The sequence below is a fragment of the Periplaneta americana genome, chromosome 8 (genome assembly GCF_040183065.1).
Source record: "Periplaneta americana isolate PAMFEO1 chromosome 8, P.americana_PAMFEO1_priV1, whole genome shotgun sequence".
In the NCBI taxonomy this organism is placed as follows: domain Eukaryota; kingdom Metazoa; phylum Arthropoda; class Insecta; order Blattodea; family Blattidae; genus Periplaneta; species Periplaneta americana.
The window spans coordinates 148,481,325-148,494,839 of NC_091124.1; the positions used below are offsets into that span (position 1 = coordinate 148,481,325).

At 34.2% G+C, this 13,515-nt stretch overlaps 1 protein-coding gene across 2 annotated transcripts in view; it reads left to right on the forward strand.

The window, feature by feature from the left end:
- LOC138705143 (transcription elongation factor SPT5-like) overlaps window positions 1–13,515 on the forward strand; it is a 136,047-nt gene that overhangs the window by 52,626 nt on the left and 69,906 nt on the right. For both annotated transcript variants that reach the window (XM_069833804.1, XM_069833803.1), the window contains exons 8-11: window positions 2,876–3,105; window positions 3,833–4,086; window positions 9,884–10,079; window positions 10,460–10,585. In XM_069833804.1, coding sequence (XP_069689905.1) covers window positions 2,876–3,105; window positions 3,833–4,086; window positions 9,884–10,079; window positions 10,460–10,585 — 806 coding nt within the window. The remainder of the gene's footprint in view (window positions 1–2,875; window positions 3,106–3,832; window positions 4,087–9,883; window positions 10,080–10,459; window positions 10,586–13,515) is intronic.

Sequence of the window (13,515 nt, forward strand, 5' to 3'; positions counted from 1 at the left end):
AAAACTCTTCCACACAGCATAATTGGCAGATTAAAATTTTCTTCGAGATTCTACATCACTAATAAAAAATACATTACAAATTGTTTTTTCTAAAGTGATTTCATTTTCTGCTGGACTCATTTGCTGCTGTTTTTATATATACTGGTATCTTAATTGTACATTTTCCTCTATCATATCTGCGGAGACACATTCTAATTTCAACCTATTACACAATTTAGGCAGACATTTTGCTGCCAAAATGTACTATAAATGTCAAGTCAGTCTCCTGTGGAATTGCTCTGATTCATTTGTAACACTTCTCTTGAACATTATTACTGAGCAGTTGACGACCTACTGTGTCGAATACAAAGGCATTGTTCTGCTTCAAAATAGAAAACTTTGGTCATCTATGACACAATGTCCACAAATACTGGATTTTTGGTTTCTCATATGGGACAAGTTTTTCCAGCTTCAAATATGGGATTTTTTTGTATAATCGGGACACCTGGAAACTCTACCTCATATTTTCCCCTCCCATACTTCATCAAACAGTGACAGGAGAAATACTATGAAGATGAGAACGGAATAAAAATTGGCCAGAATGAGATTAATACCTATAAGATAAGAAACGGGAAAACCCCGAGAAAAACCTCAGCTGCTACCTTGTCTCTTACAAATGTCTCTATGGCCTGACTGGTATGAGTACGACGTATTTGTCTCTATTTCAGTCGCTGTAATAAAATAAAAGTTAAGATTGAAACCACTGTGCTGTCATCTTGCATCCTATATTACCTTGTATTTTTTAAACCATTTTTGCATATGGAAAAAAAATGGAACCAAATCTACACATCAGGAATCAAAATAACCAGTGCTCTAACATTAAATACCTTACTCTATGCCGATGATCAGTCATAATTTCCAATTCAGAGGATAATTTACAAAGAGGATTGTATACATTAAATAAAATATTAAAAGATTTTGGGATGGAAATTTCAACACAAAAATCAAAAGTAATGGCATTTTTAGGACAAGACCCAGTCAGAAGTAAGATAATACACAATAACCAATGCCTCGAATAAGTGCAAAATTTCAATTATCTGGGTTGTGAAATATCTTATCAAAATGAAAAAGATGTGAACAAGAAAATTACCAAATTTACACAAATTCTGGGAATAATAAACAATACATTAAAAGCTAAATTAGTACAAAAATCTACAAGAGTAAAAATATATAATACACTAGCATTACCCTCCCTTTTATACGGAAGCGAGATTTGGACATTAAAGAAAAAAGACATGAACAGAATCAAAGCAACGGAAATGAAATTTTTCAGGAGGACAGCAGGATATACTCTTTTAGACCGAAAAAGGAATGAAGAAATTTTAGAACAATTAGAAGTAGAGTCAGTAGAAGAAAAAATCAGCAGATACAAATTCAATTGGCTAGATCATGTAAGAAGAATGGAAAATTCAAGAATCCCAAAAATTATGATGCAGTATAAACCAAGAGGACATCGTCGACCAGGAAGACCTTTAAGAAGACTGCTAGATGGGGCCGAAACAGGTCTACAGAGGCCTAATTCGTGAAGGATGATGATGATGATGATGAAAAAAAAATGATCATTTAGCAACATCGCACGAAAATGTTATAGGCCAATTCTCATCAGCTTTTAACTGCTGTGTTTGTTCACAAATATTTAAATCAATTTTTCTCCATAATAATATTATATAGTATATCAAGTTCAAATGTTAGAGGATATGTTACAGTGCTATCTGGGAAGAATCATCTTTCCTCGTAGGCCAATGATAAAGTGCAGTGGCGATTCCTCCATGAAGGATATGAGGATGATCCTACAGTTTAATTTCATGCCTCTGAGGATGGAAAACATTTTAATTACAGATTTTATTTTAATGCGTCCCGATGTAATAATTTTTGTTTCAAACTTCCACTTTCTGTCGTGAGTTGTCGCCACTGCACATCTCAGACTTTAGGAATACTTTCCGAGGAACTCTCCAAATATCTTACAGCAAACGGTTTTTTCTAGCAGTGAAGTTACAGACGGGTGAGAGCAGAGGGCGAGGTATGGCTTGACTTTAACTGCATTCGAGGATATGACCGTATATCCTAATACTACGTCCCTTCTTTCTGGGGGTGGTGTGGAAACCCTGTCAGAGACTACAATACGAATTTTCAAGTATCCTTGTAGCCCCTTAAATGCAGTTCATTGGTAATTTTAAAAGAATAGAATAAACGAAATAATAAATAATTTAAAATGATGTAATATAAAAAATAAAATGAATATAAACAAACATAAAAATAAATAAAATAAGCTATAATAAAACACAAGAATTAACAGGACTTTAAATGACAGAACTGCCGAAAGAATATCTGAAGTTGTATTTGATCATTTAGAAGAATTTAACTGTAGCAAGAAATTAATTGCACATGCTTTATTATTATTATTATTATTATTATTATTATTATTATTATTACCATTATTATTATTATTATTATTATCATTATCATTATTATTATTACCATTATTATTATTATTATTATTATTATTATTATTATTATTATTATTATTTTATTTTTTTTTCTGTCTTGGTCATCAGTTGTCAATCTCATATCCTACAAACAAAAAATATCATGAGTAGCCACTGATAAAGTGATGTAAGGGGAAACAAGATTATCCCAGAAAATCAGTCCCAACACCATTGTTGTTTCCACAGTGTCTGAAGTTTGAACTCTTTTGTTTATGTAGAAAGTCATTTAGCTGTGTCATTTAGTCATTTAGCCTAGCTGTGTTCCATTTTAATACCAATATCTTTTAATTTCAGGTTAGATTTATGTGTTAATTTACAAATAATCTCGCCTATTTTACGTTTGTTGTTAGGAGTAAAACCGACATTATCAGAGTTGGAGAAGTTTGAAGAAGCACCAGAAAGCATTGGTATCGAAGTCCAGAATGTGAATCCCAAAGGAAAAGGAAATGTGATAACGCACAACTTTTTGACTGATGATAATGTGGAAGTGATCGAAGGCGAGCTAATGAATCTATGTGGAAAAGTCTTGAGTATAGATGGCAATGTCATTACGATCATGCCTGCTCTAAAAGATCTAAATGTAAGCTTAATTTCATGAGGAGAATTACACTTTTATTTTTTTTATAACAACATTTGTCAGTATTTGAAATTTTTGCAGATTCATATTGCAGCAAGCATTTTTTTTTTTTTTTTCCTTGTAGACTCCAGTAATAATTTTGATTTTTAAGTTCAGTCTTGACAATTACAGGGACTTACGTAAACATACACATTAAAAGAAAGTAAAATTAGAGTATATAGTCACTGTAACTGCAAATAAGACGATGTACAGAGCCTTCAAATAGACGTTCATCCATGAGTGTGTGGCCACAGGTGGTGGCTGGAAGCACGCTGTTTGCCAGCAGAGTCGGATATTCATAGCCCCTTAAGTCAAATGCATAAATTAAAATTACAATAACTACATACCTTTGTCATAGAAGATGTTCGAAATTATGTTCCTGTACCACCACACATCTCTCATATCTTTTAAGAAAATTTGCATTAACATGCATTAGTTCTTCTTCTGAAATTGCTGCGATTTCCCTAATTATATTGTCTTTTAGTTCTTTCAATGTATACAGATTATTCCGATATGCTTCATAGTTCATTGAAATGCAGTATGAAGCGAAAGTGACTACCACTACTACTTTATACTGTTGTAATGTAATATTTGTTAGAAGCACATACCTAATTTCTGTGATATCAGCAAACATTACCTACATTTTTCAACTTCTAAATACTTATTTGGTTTATTTGGTTTGCTATTTCAGGAACCCATAGAATTTCAAGCCAGTGAACTGAAGAAGTATTTCAAGCAAGGTGATCATGTGAAAGTTCTGGCAGGTCGATATCAAGGAGAAACAGGATTGATTATTCGAGTGGAAGAAAATCGCGTTATTTTACTTTCTGACCTGACAATGTATGAACTAGAAGTCTTACCAAACGATGTGCACCTCTGTTCGGATACGGCCACTGGAGTTGATTCTCTGGGCCAGTTCCAGTGGGGAGATTTTGTCCAGTTAGAGTAAGCAACTCTGAAGTAACTAATCAGTTTTCATTTTGTAAGATTATAACAAATATTTAACAGCTTTCATTTTATAAAATTATAACAAAAATACATTTTAATTACTGGTACTTTGGGGAGATTTTGTTCAGTTAGAGTAAACAACTCTGAAGTAACTAAACAACTTTCATTTTATAAGAACAGAAATACATTTTAAGTACCAGTACTGGTACTTTGGGAAGATTTTGTCCAGTTAGAGTAAGGAACTCTGAAGTAACTAATCAGCTTTCATTTCAGCAAAATGCTGTGTATGCAACCACTCTTACAACACTGTAGTGACCTATGCGAGGTTAAAATCACACATGACATGAAAAATCTGATTTGCAAATTATGATTCCTTCGATTCCCAGTTACAGTCAGGAATATTTGCTTAAAGGGAATTGTTCCTGTGTTCGTCCATGGTCTTGAATTTTTAGGTTCAGTCTAAATTTAAGACATCCCCAGGCGCCACATAATCGTGGTTAGAGACAAGCAAAATGTGAAAATTCATATTCTAAATCAGTTATGCAACTTTATAGGAACAAGAATTTTCACGACTCAAGTTGTAGAATGCAATTAACACCAAAAAAATTTCATACTGATACCGGTATTTCATAATATTTTGGTAACATTTTTAATTTCATAAACGTCTTCATATTTCTCCACATTTTGCATATTTCAGCTGTGTTAATATTTCTAAAACTACCAGCCAACCGTGCTTTCCATATATTATATATGGCAGGGGCGTATTTTGCGGGCTACCGGGGCTACCGGCGGTAGCCCAAGGAAATTACAAAGAAAAAGTTCATAATATAACATAATGTAATAATTTTGTATTATTAGTTTTACCATAGTAATTAAAATTAAAGTAATTGTTAGATATATTTTGTGTAATAATAGGGTCAGCGGTAGCCCAAACCCTTTAACCAGTATACGCCACTGATATATGGAGACAATAGAGATGTTTTCCATTAATACTTGAAAAGCCTAAGCCACCTATTTCACCAACAGTCTGGAATTCCCAAGGGAAGTAAAGGCCTGTCCCACACCGTGGTGTCTTGGTCTAAGGCATGCTGTCTAGGACTCGCGTTATGGAATGCGCGCTGGTTCGAGTCCTCATGGGGGAAGAAATTTTCTCATGAAATTTCGGTCAGTATATGGGACCGGTGCCCACCCAGCATCGTGATGCACTTGGGGAGCTAAGATAGGTAGCGAAATCCGGTTACGAAAACCACCTATAATGGCTGGGGGGAGCATCGTGCTAACCACATGATACCTCCATTCTGATTGGATGATCGTCCACCTCTGCTTCGGCATATGGACGTGAGACCAGCAGCCAGTTGGTCGGTCGGTTGGCCGGAGGAATCGAATAAAAATATCTGCCACCATCTAGTGGAATCGAATTGAACCAAAGTGTGTAAAGATTAAAATGGCTTTAGCACAATTATGTGAAGAGGCGAAAAGAGAAGAAATAAATACCCAAAACAAAAAAGGGAAATACTGGATACATTGAGAATTTTCACTTTATAAATACTATATTCTGAGAGATCAAACAAAATTTTGTTTTTAGCACTGCTTTGGATTTTCATTTTTACGTGATATTTCCGTTAATTTACTTATTTCGGTTCAAGCATTATCACGGAAATAACTACCGGTATTGTGGTAGTACTTTTGTGTTTTGTCATACAGTAGCTGATAATTTTGAACAAGATTTATTAAGTTTTCTTCTTTCATATTATTGAATTGTAGTTTTCTGTATATGTAGGCAGTGGCAATAAGAGCACAAGAGCACATGAACACCTTGTTTCCATTAATGCACGACTAGTTTTATTATTTAATACCGTATTGGCGTAGTGGGTATGTATAATATCAGGATAGAGTATTTTAAACTTCCCAAATCTTGCGTAAACTTCTTACGTAAACTTGGCAACATCCGTTCACGTACAAGCCATGCTCTTTTCAAGAAGGTTACAGAAATCTCACGCATGCGCGGTAGAAAATTGTCTTTCGCTGGCCGCTTATGACTCGTCAAGTACACAAAGCGTTAAGTGAACAGTGAATCTATCCTACAGATGTCAGGTGCATCGATGCCTATCGTTCACGTGCTATATCTCGAGGAGAAAATTTAATAAGTCTGTATTTTACCTACAGGTGTCAGCATCTCACTGTCGGAACGTTTACTTTATTTGGATGTGTGTACAGTGCTGCTACGAGAGTATAGTCTGTGAATTACTACACTTCAGTGTCGGCATATAGCATAGTTTGGCTTTCAAAGACGTGCTGGCTGAATGTGGTGGTGGTATAAATTTAAATATCTGTATGATGGTGTATATTATTGAAGAATAATATTTATTGGCATGTATTTATAGTAATCAATCTATGCGAGTGGGATTACAGTACTGGTATAGGCTATAGTGTATCAGTGTGTTGTGAATCAAAATACAGTATATTACCGGTACTGAACACACGCTTTTGTAAATTGTTTTATGTATTAATTTTTAACAAACGTAAACAATGAACTCTGTTCAAGTAATTTTGAATAGTAAAGAACTGGGTAAACTGGCTTTCCAGGAAAAATTGGAAATAAAAAGACTAGGTTTCATTATTATTATTATTATTATTATTATTATTATTATTATTATTATTATTATTATTATTATTATTATTATTATTATTATATGTTGTTTTGAATTTATATACGGTTTTTTCGACAGTGAAACATTAGAATCATGACATTTCATATTAGGCTAAAAACGTACGATTTCAAATTCTCTTCAATTTTGGAACACAAAATTGTGAACACACACAATTTTTTATCACGAGCCGCCACTGTATGTAGGCCTACTATTTTAGCAATAACTTTCAATAAAGGAATGACACTACCAAAAATGGATTTGGCTTATTCGTTTTTTTCACGAAGGCTTCACGAGAACATACGATCATACCCAAAACAAGAAATTCTGTTCCAGCAGTGAAATAAGTATTCTAGCTCATGAATTTTATTTTATTCACTATGGTTCGGTTTGATTTGACATGCTGCTTTCTGCTATCTTCTATTTAAGTACTTTGTGAAGAGAAATTATTCTGTTCAATTCGATTCTGTTAAGTGGGAGTGGGCCTTAAGATACCGGTATCTGAATTCGCCTTTGAAGTCATAGAACTCATAACATCAATAAATTCGAGAAGCCAAAATAAAATAAATGTTCCTGTTCCTCCTTTACTCATTCTTTCGTATCCAGTGAATGTATTTTCAATGTTGCCATGTCTTCTTCTATACGTGCAAATCAGTGTTTTTAGAATGGTTTCAATAATCAATTTTGCTGGCTACATCATTTTTCCTTCTCTTTGCAACTTCATGGGTTTTTCGTCTACAAAATAATATTAATTGACAAAGGATCTAATATTTTGCCAGAAAATATTGACAGATTACTTGTGTTTTATTACAATCAGTCTTGAGTCCAGCCAATGTAGGAACTATTCTTTGATTCTCTTCAGCATAAAAATTGAGTTACCTAGTTCTTGCTTTCAGGTAGGATTTGATGATGCAAAAAACTGCTTAATTATGCAGATTTATTCAATTTTATGTGGTAGCATATTAAATACAGACAAAACTAATTAATCTCTGAGGTTTAGTTTGTAAATAATTATGTAGGCCCTGAGTCTGCTCCAAATGGTTTAGGAACGAATATGTTGTTATTTTCTAATCCCAGGCATTTGACACAGTTATTTGACCTCTTGCACTCCAATATTTTTCAAAGATATTGTCATGGTTAGCCACTGAAGCACAGACTTTGAGCTGTTCCGAATCCATTTCTTGATTTGAATTTCACAATGGGCAGTTAGGGAACTGATATATTCCAATTCTATGCAGGTGTTTGGCCAAACAGTCATGGCCTGTTGCCAATCTAAATGCAGCTACAGACGATTTTCTTGGTAAATCGGAAATTAACTGTGGATTATGATGCAGAGAGTTCCATTTCTTCCCTTGAGATTGTGTTTGTTGAAGTCTAAGTATTTAGATTTAATCAATCTTTTCACAGAATAATACGTAGATTTAGTAACAGGTCTGTAAGTAGCAGTGCTGCCTTTCTTTGCTAAAGCATCCACATTCGCGTTTTCCAGGATTCCACAATGGGATGGTATCCATTGGAATACAATTATTTTATTGAGTGTTATTAATTGAGAGAGCATTTTAGTTTTTTCTGCTGTTTGAGATGAAGGTGTGTGTTTAGAGACTATTGATAGAATAGCTGCTTTGGAGTCTGACAATATAACTGCATTTTTAAATTTATTGATGTGGCATAAAAGATTCCTGAGACTTTCACTTATTGCAACAATTTTTCCATCAAAACTTATTGTTCCATATCCAAGAGATCTATAAAGTGAGAAGAGACAGCACGTAACACCTGTACCTGCACTTTGTTCCCTGGAGATCAAGGATCCATCGGTGTATAAATAGGCCAGTTTTGTGGAGGGTACCTAATATTAATTGTTTCATTATTTCAATGTTTACTTCTGATTTCAGTATTTCTTGTGTTAAATTTAGATTATACCCTATATTTAATAGAGTTAAAGGTTTTGGTTTAATTTGTAAGTTTTCTTTTAAATTCGGGATGTTGATTTTCTGTTTTAATTCTTGAACAATGGATATGAAACTTTTTTGAGTTTTTAATCTACAGAGAAGACTGTATGAATGCCAATTGTTTCCTGGTAATCTGATAAGTTTTTCATATTTGATCAGTGCTTTTTCTTCTATTATCATTTTGATGCTGTTGATATTAGTGAGGAATCTCATAGAATCTATTGGAGTTGTTTTGATTCCACCAGTAATGAGCCTGAGAGCTTGGTTTTGAACACGTTCTATTTTGTTTATGAAAGGTGAAGTAATTAAAATTTCTCCGCAGTACGTCAGCACTGGCTGTATAAACATTTTGTATGTAGCGTTCAAAGTATTTCTAGAGCATCCCCATTTCTTTCCTGCTAGTCTTTTCAGAAGAACGAATATATTATAGTATCAAATACGTATTTGTTTCATTTTATTTTATTTTGCCAAAATAAATGTCATATTTCAGCAAAATTCTCTTCACTTTGTGCTGGTCCCTAATCATGATCATCCTATCATATTATCGGGCCTGTTGCCATTAAAAAAACATTAGAGCAAATATTATTAAATTTGAATACACAGTTTCAGAGCACAAAATCTTCATTAAAGAAAACATTAGTATAAAAAAGTACCAGGTGTCTGTTTTTAGTGTCTTTAAGTCGTTATTAACCCAGATAAGACTGACGTCCTATATATATAGGACACCGGACGTTTCACACAAATATGTTAATAACAATGACTATGACAGACTAAATATAAGAAAAAAAAATTGGAGGCAATTTATAACACATAAGGATTATGGTATCATGATTGCCGACTACGAAAATCTTACACAGCAATGTTAAAAAAATAAAACGTTCGTATCCTATATATAGGACGTCAGTCTTATCTGGGTTAATATGATGATTATTCTATTTTACCAAAACTTTATGTCATCTTATTATTTGTTCTTATTTTGCTTTCTTTCTTTCATAAATTCTTGTGTCATTGTTTGTTTTCAGAGACTGTAGTTTCATGACTTTTTCAATTACATTGTATAACAAATGTATGTGTTCTTGTATAGCCCCTACATATGAGTTATACTCGTTGGGGCATAAATAAATTTAAAAAAAGTAGGTATATAATTCTTTTGTTGTTAAGGGTTAAAAATGTCTAAGATCGTGTAAACTGTTGCAGTCCTCAGAATGTTGGCGTGATTGTTAAACTGGAACACGACAGCTTTCATGTATTAAATACGCAGGGAAAAGTTTTAGCATTGAGACCTCAAGCCCTTCAAAAAAGAAAGGATTCAAACTATGCAGTAGCCCTTGACAGTGAACAAAACAGCATCAGAAGGAAAGATATTGTTAAAGTCATTGATGGATCTCATTCAGTAAGTACTATTTCTAGAGTACTTTAAATACATGTGAAAACATATACCGTAACTGTTGCATATGAAAAATCGATAATTGATAATAAAATATTATTGAGAAATAAAGTGAGTCAAAGGAGTGATGCTACTTTTTAATCTGTTGTTTAGGAGGCTATTTCGAGAAGAATTTTTACCATATTATTCACTCTCTGTAAATAACATAATTTTCATATACTAAAAACTTATAAATAGGTAAGGATGTTTCATGAAGTATTCCGCCCTCAAAAGAATAGAACGGGCTAAAGGGCTTAATTCTTGGTAGAAAGGCAAGCCAGAACTATAAACAACAATTCTTATTTAATTCTGTTATAACAAATTCGTATTGCCACTACTGTTTACAGGGTCGAGATGGAGAGATCAGACATTTGTACCGAAATATTGCATTCCTGCACTCTAGAATGTATCTAGAGAATGGTGGAATATTTGTTTGCAAGGCTAAACATCTTCAGCTTGTTGGAGGATTGAAGGTAGGCCTACTTAACTGTGAGATCATGTTCTAGTACGGTACTCGTATGAATGTGAGATTATTACATATTGTTCTTCTAGCAGTTGGTTTTGTAACATAACTTCATTAACAACCTAGTTGTACATGTTAAAAATGATAGGACTGTACATTTAGTACAGAGTTTTTCAAAATATTGCGTATATTTTCCTTGTTTGCTCATGTGTCGTTTTGGAGCAGCAGATCGTAATATGCAGAGTGGCCCACTTAAAGTGTTACAAGTTAATATTATTTCTTAAATGAATAGATAAAGCCGAATGCTTTGCCTTCTAAATTTTATTGGAGGAAGGGGTCTTCCAAACAACTGTGATATGGGCAATATTTGCCCAGGGCCTCTTTAGGGAGGCACTGTGCTGCATCTTCAGATTTTTAAATGAAACCATTGATTTTTCATTTTAATATTTTTGTTCCCCTCAATAAACTAAGCACCTTTTATTGAAACACTTTTTCTGAAAAATAAATTGTTGAGCAGTTACAGGATGTTTTCATTGCAGTATACAGTAGTAGAAAAGAATAAGGATATCAATAAATACCAGAGTATTTACTTTACATTATGTCTTTAAGTGTTCAAAGTAGCCTCCATTAACATCTAAGCACTTGGTGATCCTTGTGGCAAGGTTTTCTCTAAATTTTAACAACATACAGACAGGCTCTAATAATGCGACAAGCTTCACTAACATTTTTTTTTTTAGAAAAGATTTACTATGTGTTTAGATGTTAATTAAGGTTATTTTGAGCATTTAATAAAATCATGTAAAGCTATAGCACGGTTTATTATTATTTATTCGTATCGGATATGTCTCATTTCAAACACCTATACCATTTCAGTATAGAAAAAATGTTTTAAACAAAAGTTGCTTAATTTGTTTAGGACAATCAAAATATCTAAAAGTTATATTATCGTTCCATTTGTAATACTGAAGTTACTTCCCCAGAACTTCATTTTGGAGCACACTGAATTGTTGTCCATGAAACTATCATGAAGGTCCCTTCCTCCGAAAACTGTAGAAAAAGTCAGCATTTAGTTATATTGATCCATTTAAGAGATATTAGCTTGTAACACTTTATGTTGTATATATTAAGAGTATAAGGCACAACATTAGTTGAACGGCTTTGTATGCAGGTAACTGGGTTCTAATCCTGGTAGGTCCAACTGGAATTTGTGATGAATAAAGACTGTGTTTGGTGGTAGGTTTCATTGGGGTACTCCCTTTTCCTGTATCAAAATTCTATCATTGCTCCATTATTCGTCATACAATGTTATGTAGTTCGCCACCAAGGGAAATGCCTTCATGAAGCTGAAAGAACTACAAGCTTTGGCACGTCGCTCTGTAGATGGGGACCCTTCGGTGAATGACAGAAGTCAGGTGCCTGCCATTAGCTAAAAAAAAAATATAAATAATACTGTATTAAGAGCACCTGCTCATAGGCAACCATTCATGCACTAGTTGCTGTCACTTGTACATTTGGAGTGTTCTTCATTAAAACATATTATGTTCACATTGTCTGTCTCTCTATTGTTCTACATAGTACTGGCAATGCCAGTATATTGACTGCACTCCTTCGACAGATATGGTGTAAGGGCTACCAAGTTAAAATTCTGAAATAAGCTGGAATTCCTGTTCAAGAAAACTGAAACAAAAAAAAAAGCTGAAATCACTAATTATTGTTTTCATAAGAAAAATTATAAATAAATATACAGGGTGTTTAAAAAATACGGGGCATGATTTCAGGTATGTATTTTCCACATGTAGACAATCAAAATAGTTCATCACAACATGTGTCCGGAAATGATTTATTTCCGAGTTATGGCCTTCACAACATTGAAATTCACCGGAACATTTTTCTTTCCGCAGGTCGTTGCCGTCAAAGGAGACATTAAGAGGGCACTCTGACAGTTCATTCCGAGGCGAAGGTTACATTCAGTGTTGTGTAGGCGTTAGACTGTGCGACATGTATTCAAATCAAGAGCTGGCAGAGATACATTTCATGTACGGTAAGGCAGACGGCAATGCTGCGCTGGCTCGTCGTTTGTACCAGGAGAGGTACCCACAGCGACAATGTCCAGATTGGAAGACATTTGTACGTCTCCATTACCGTCTGTGTGAGTATGGAAAATTTAACTCTCCTGGTTTGGGAAAGGGACGACCAAGATCTACAACTCCAGAAGTACAGGAGGAGATTCTGGAGGCTGTGAACATGACTCCCTCTATCAGCACACGAAGGGTAGCGTTGCAAGTCAATGTTCCTCATACGACTGTCTGGAGACTGTTGAAAGAGTATCAATTGTATCCTTATCATTTGCAACGTGTACAGGCCCTGTCACCAGCAGATTACCCTGCACGAGTTAGGTTCTGTCAGTGGTTCTTGCAGCAGTGTGGTGTAAATCCGAACTTTCCTGCCTTAGTATTATTTACAGATGAAGAACAGTTCACACGAGATGGCATAACAAATTTCCACAATCAGCATGTATGGGCGTATGAAAACCCATGTGCAACTGTTCCATCTCATCACCAGGTGCGGTTCTCCCTCAACATGTGGGCAGGTATCATTGGTGATCGATTAGTTGGACCCCATGTACTTGTAAACAGACTTACGGGGCAGGCGTACACAAACTTCCTGGAAAACACCATACCTCATGTTTTAGAAGACACAACACCAGTGGCGTGTGGTGATAAATAATCCTGGTGGTGCACAAATATTTATTATCATTATGATTATATTATTATTATTATTATTATTATTATTATTATTATTATTATTATTATTATTATTATAGGTACTAACTATACTACAACATAACTATTAACATATGTTACTTAAGTATAGATTTACATAATTTTGTTAGTCAAGTAATTGCAGTTAATCAGTTTCCTATGTAGGTCCAGTATTAGC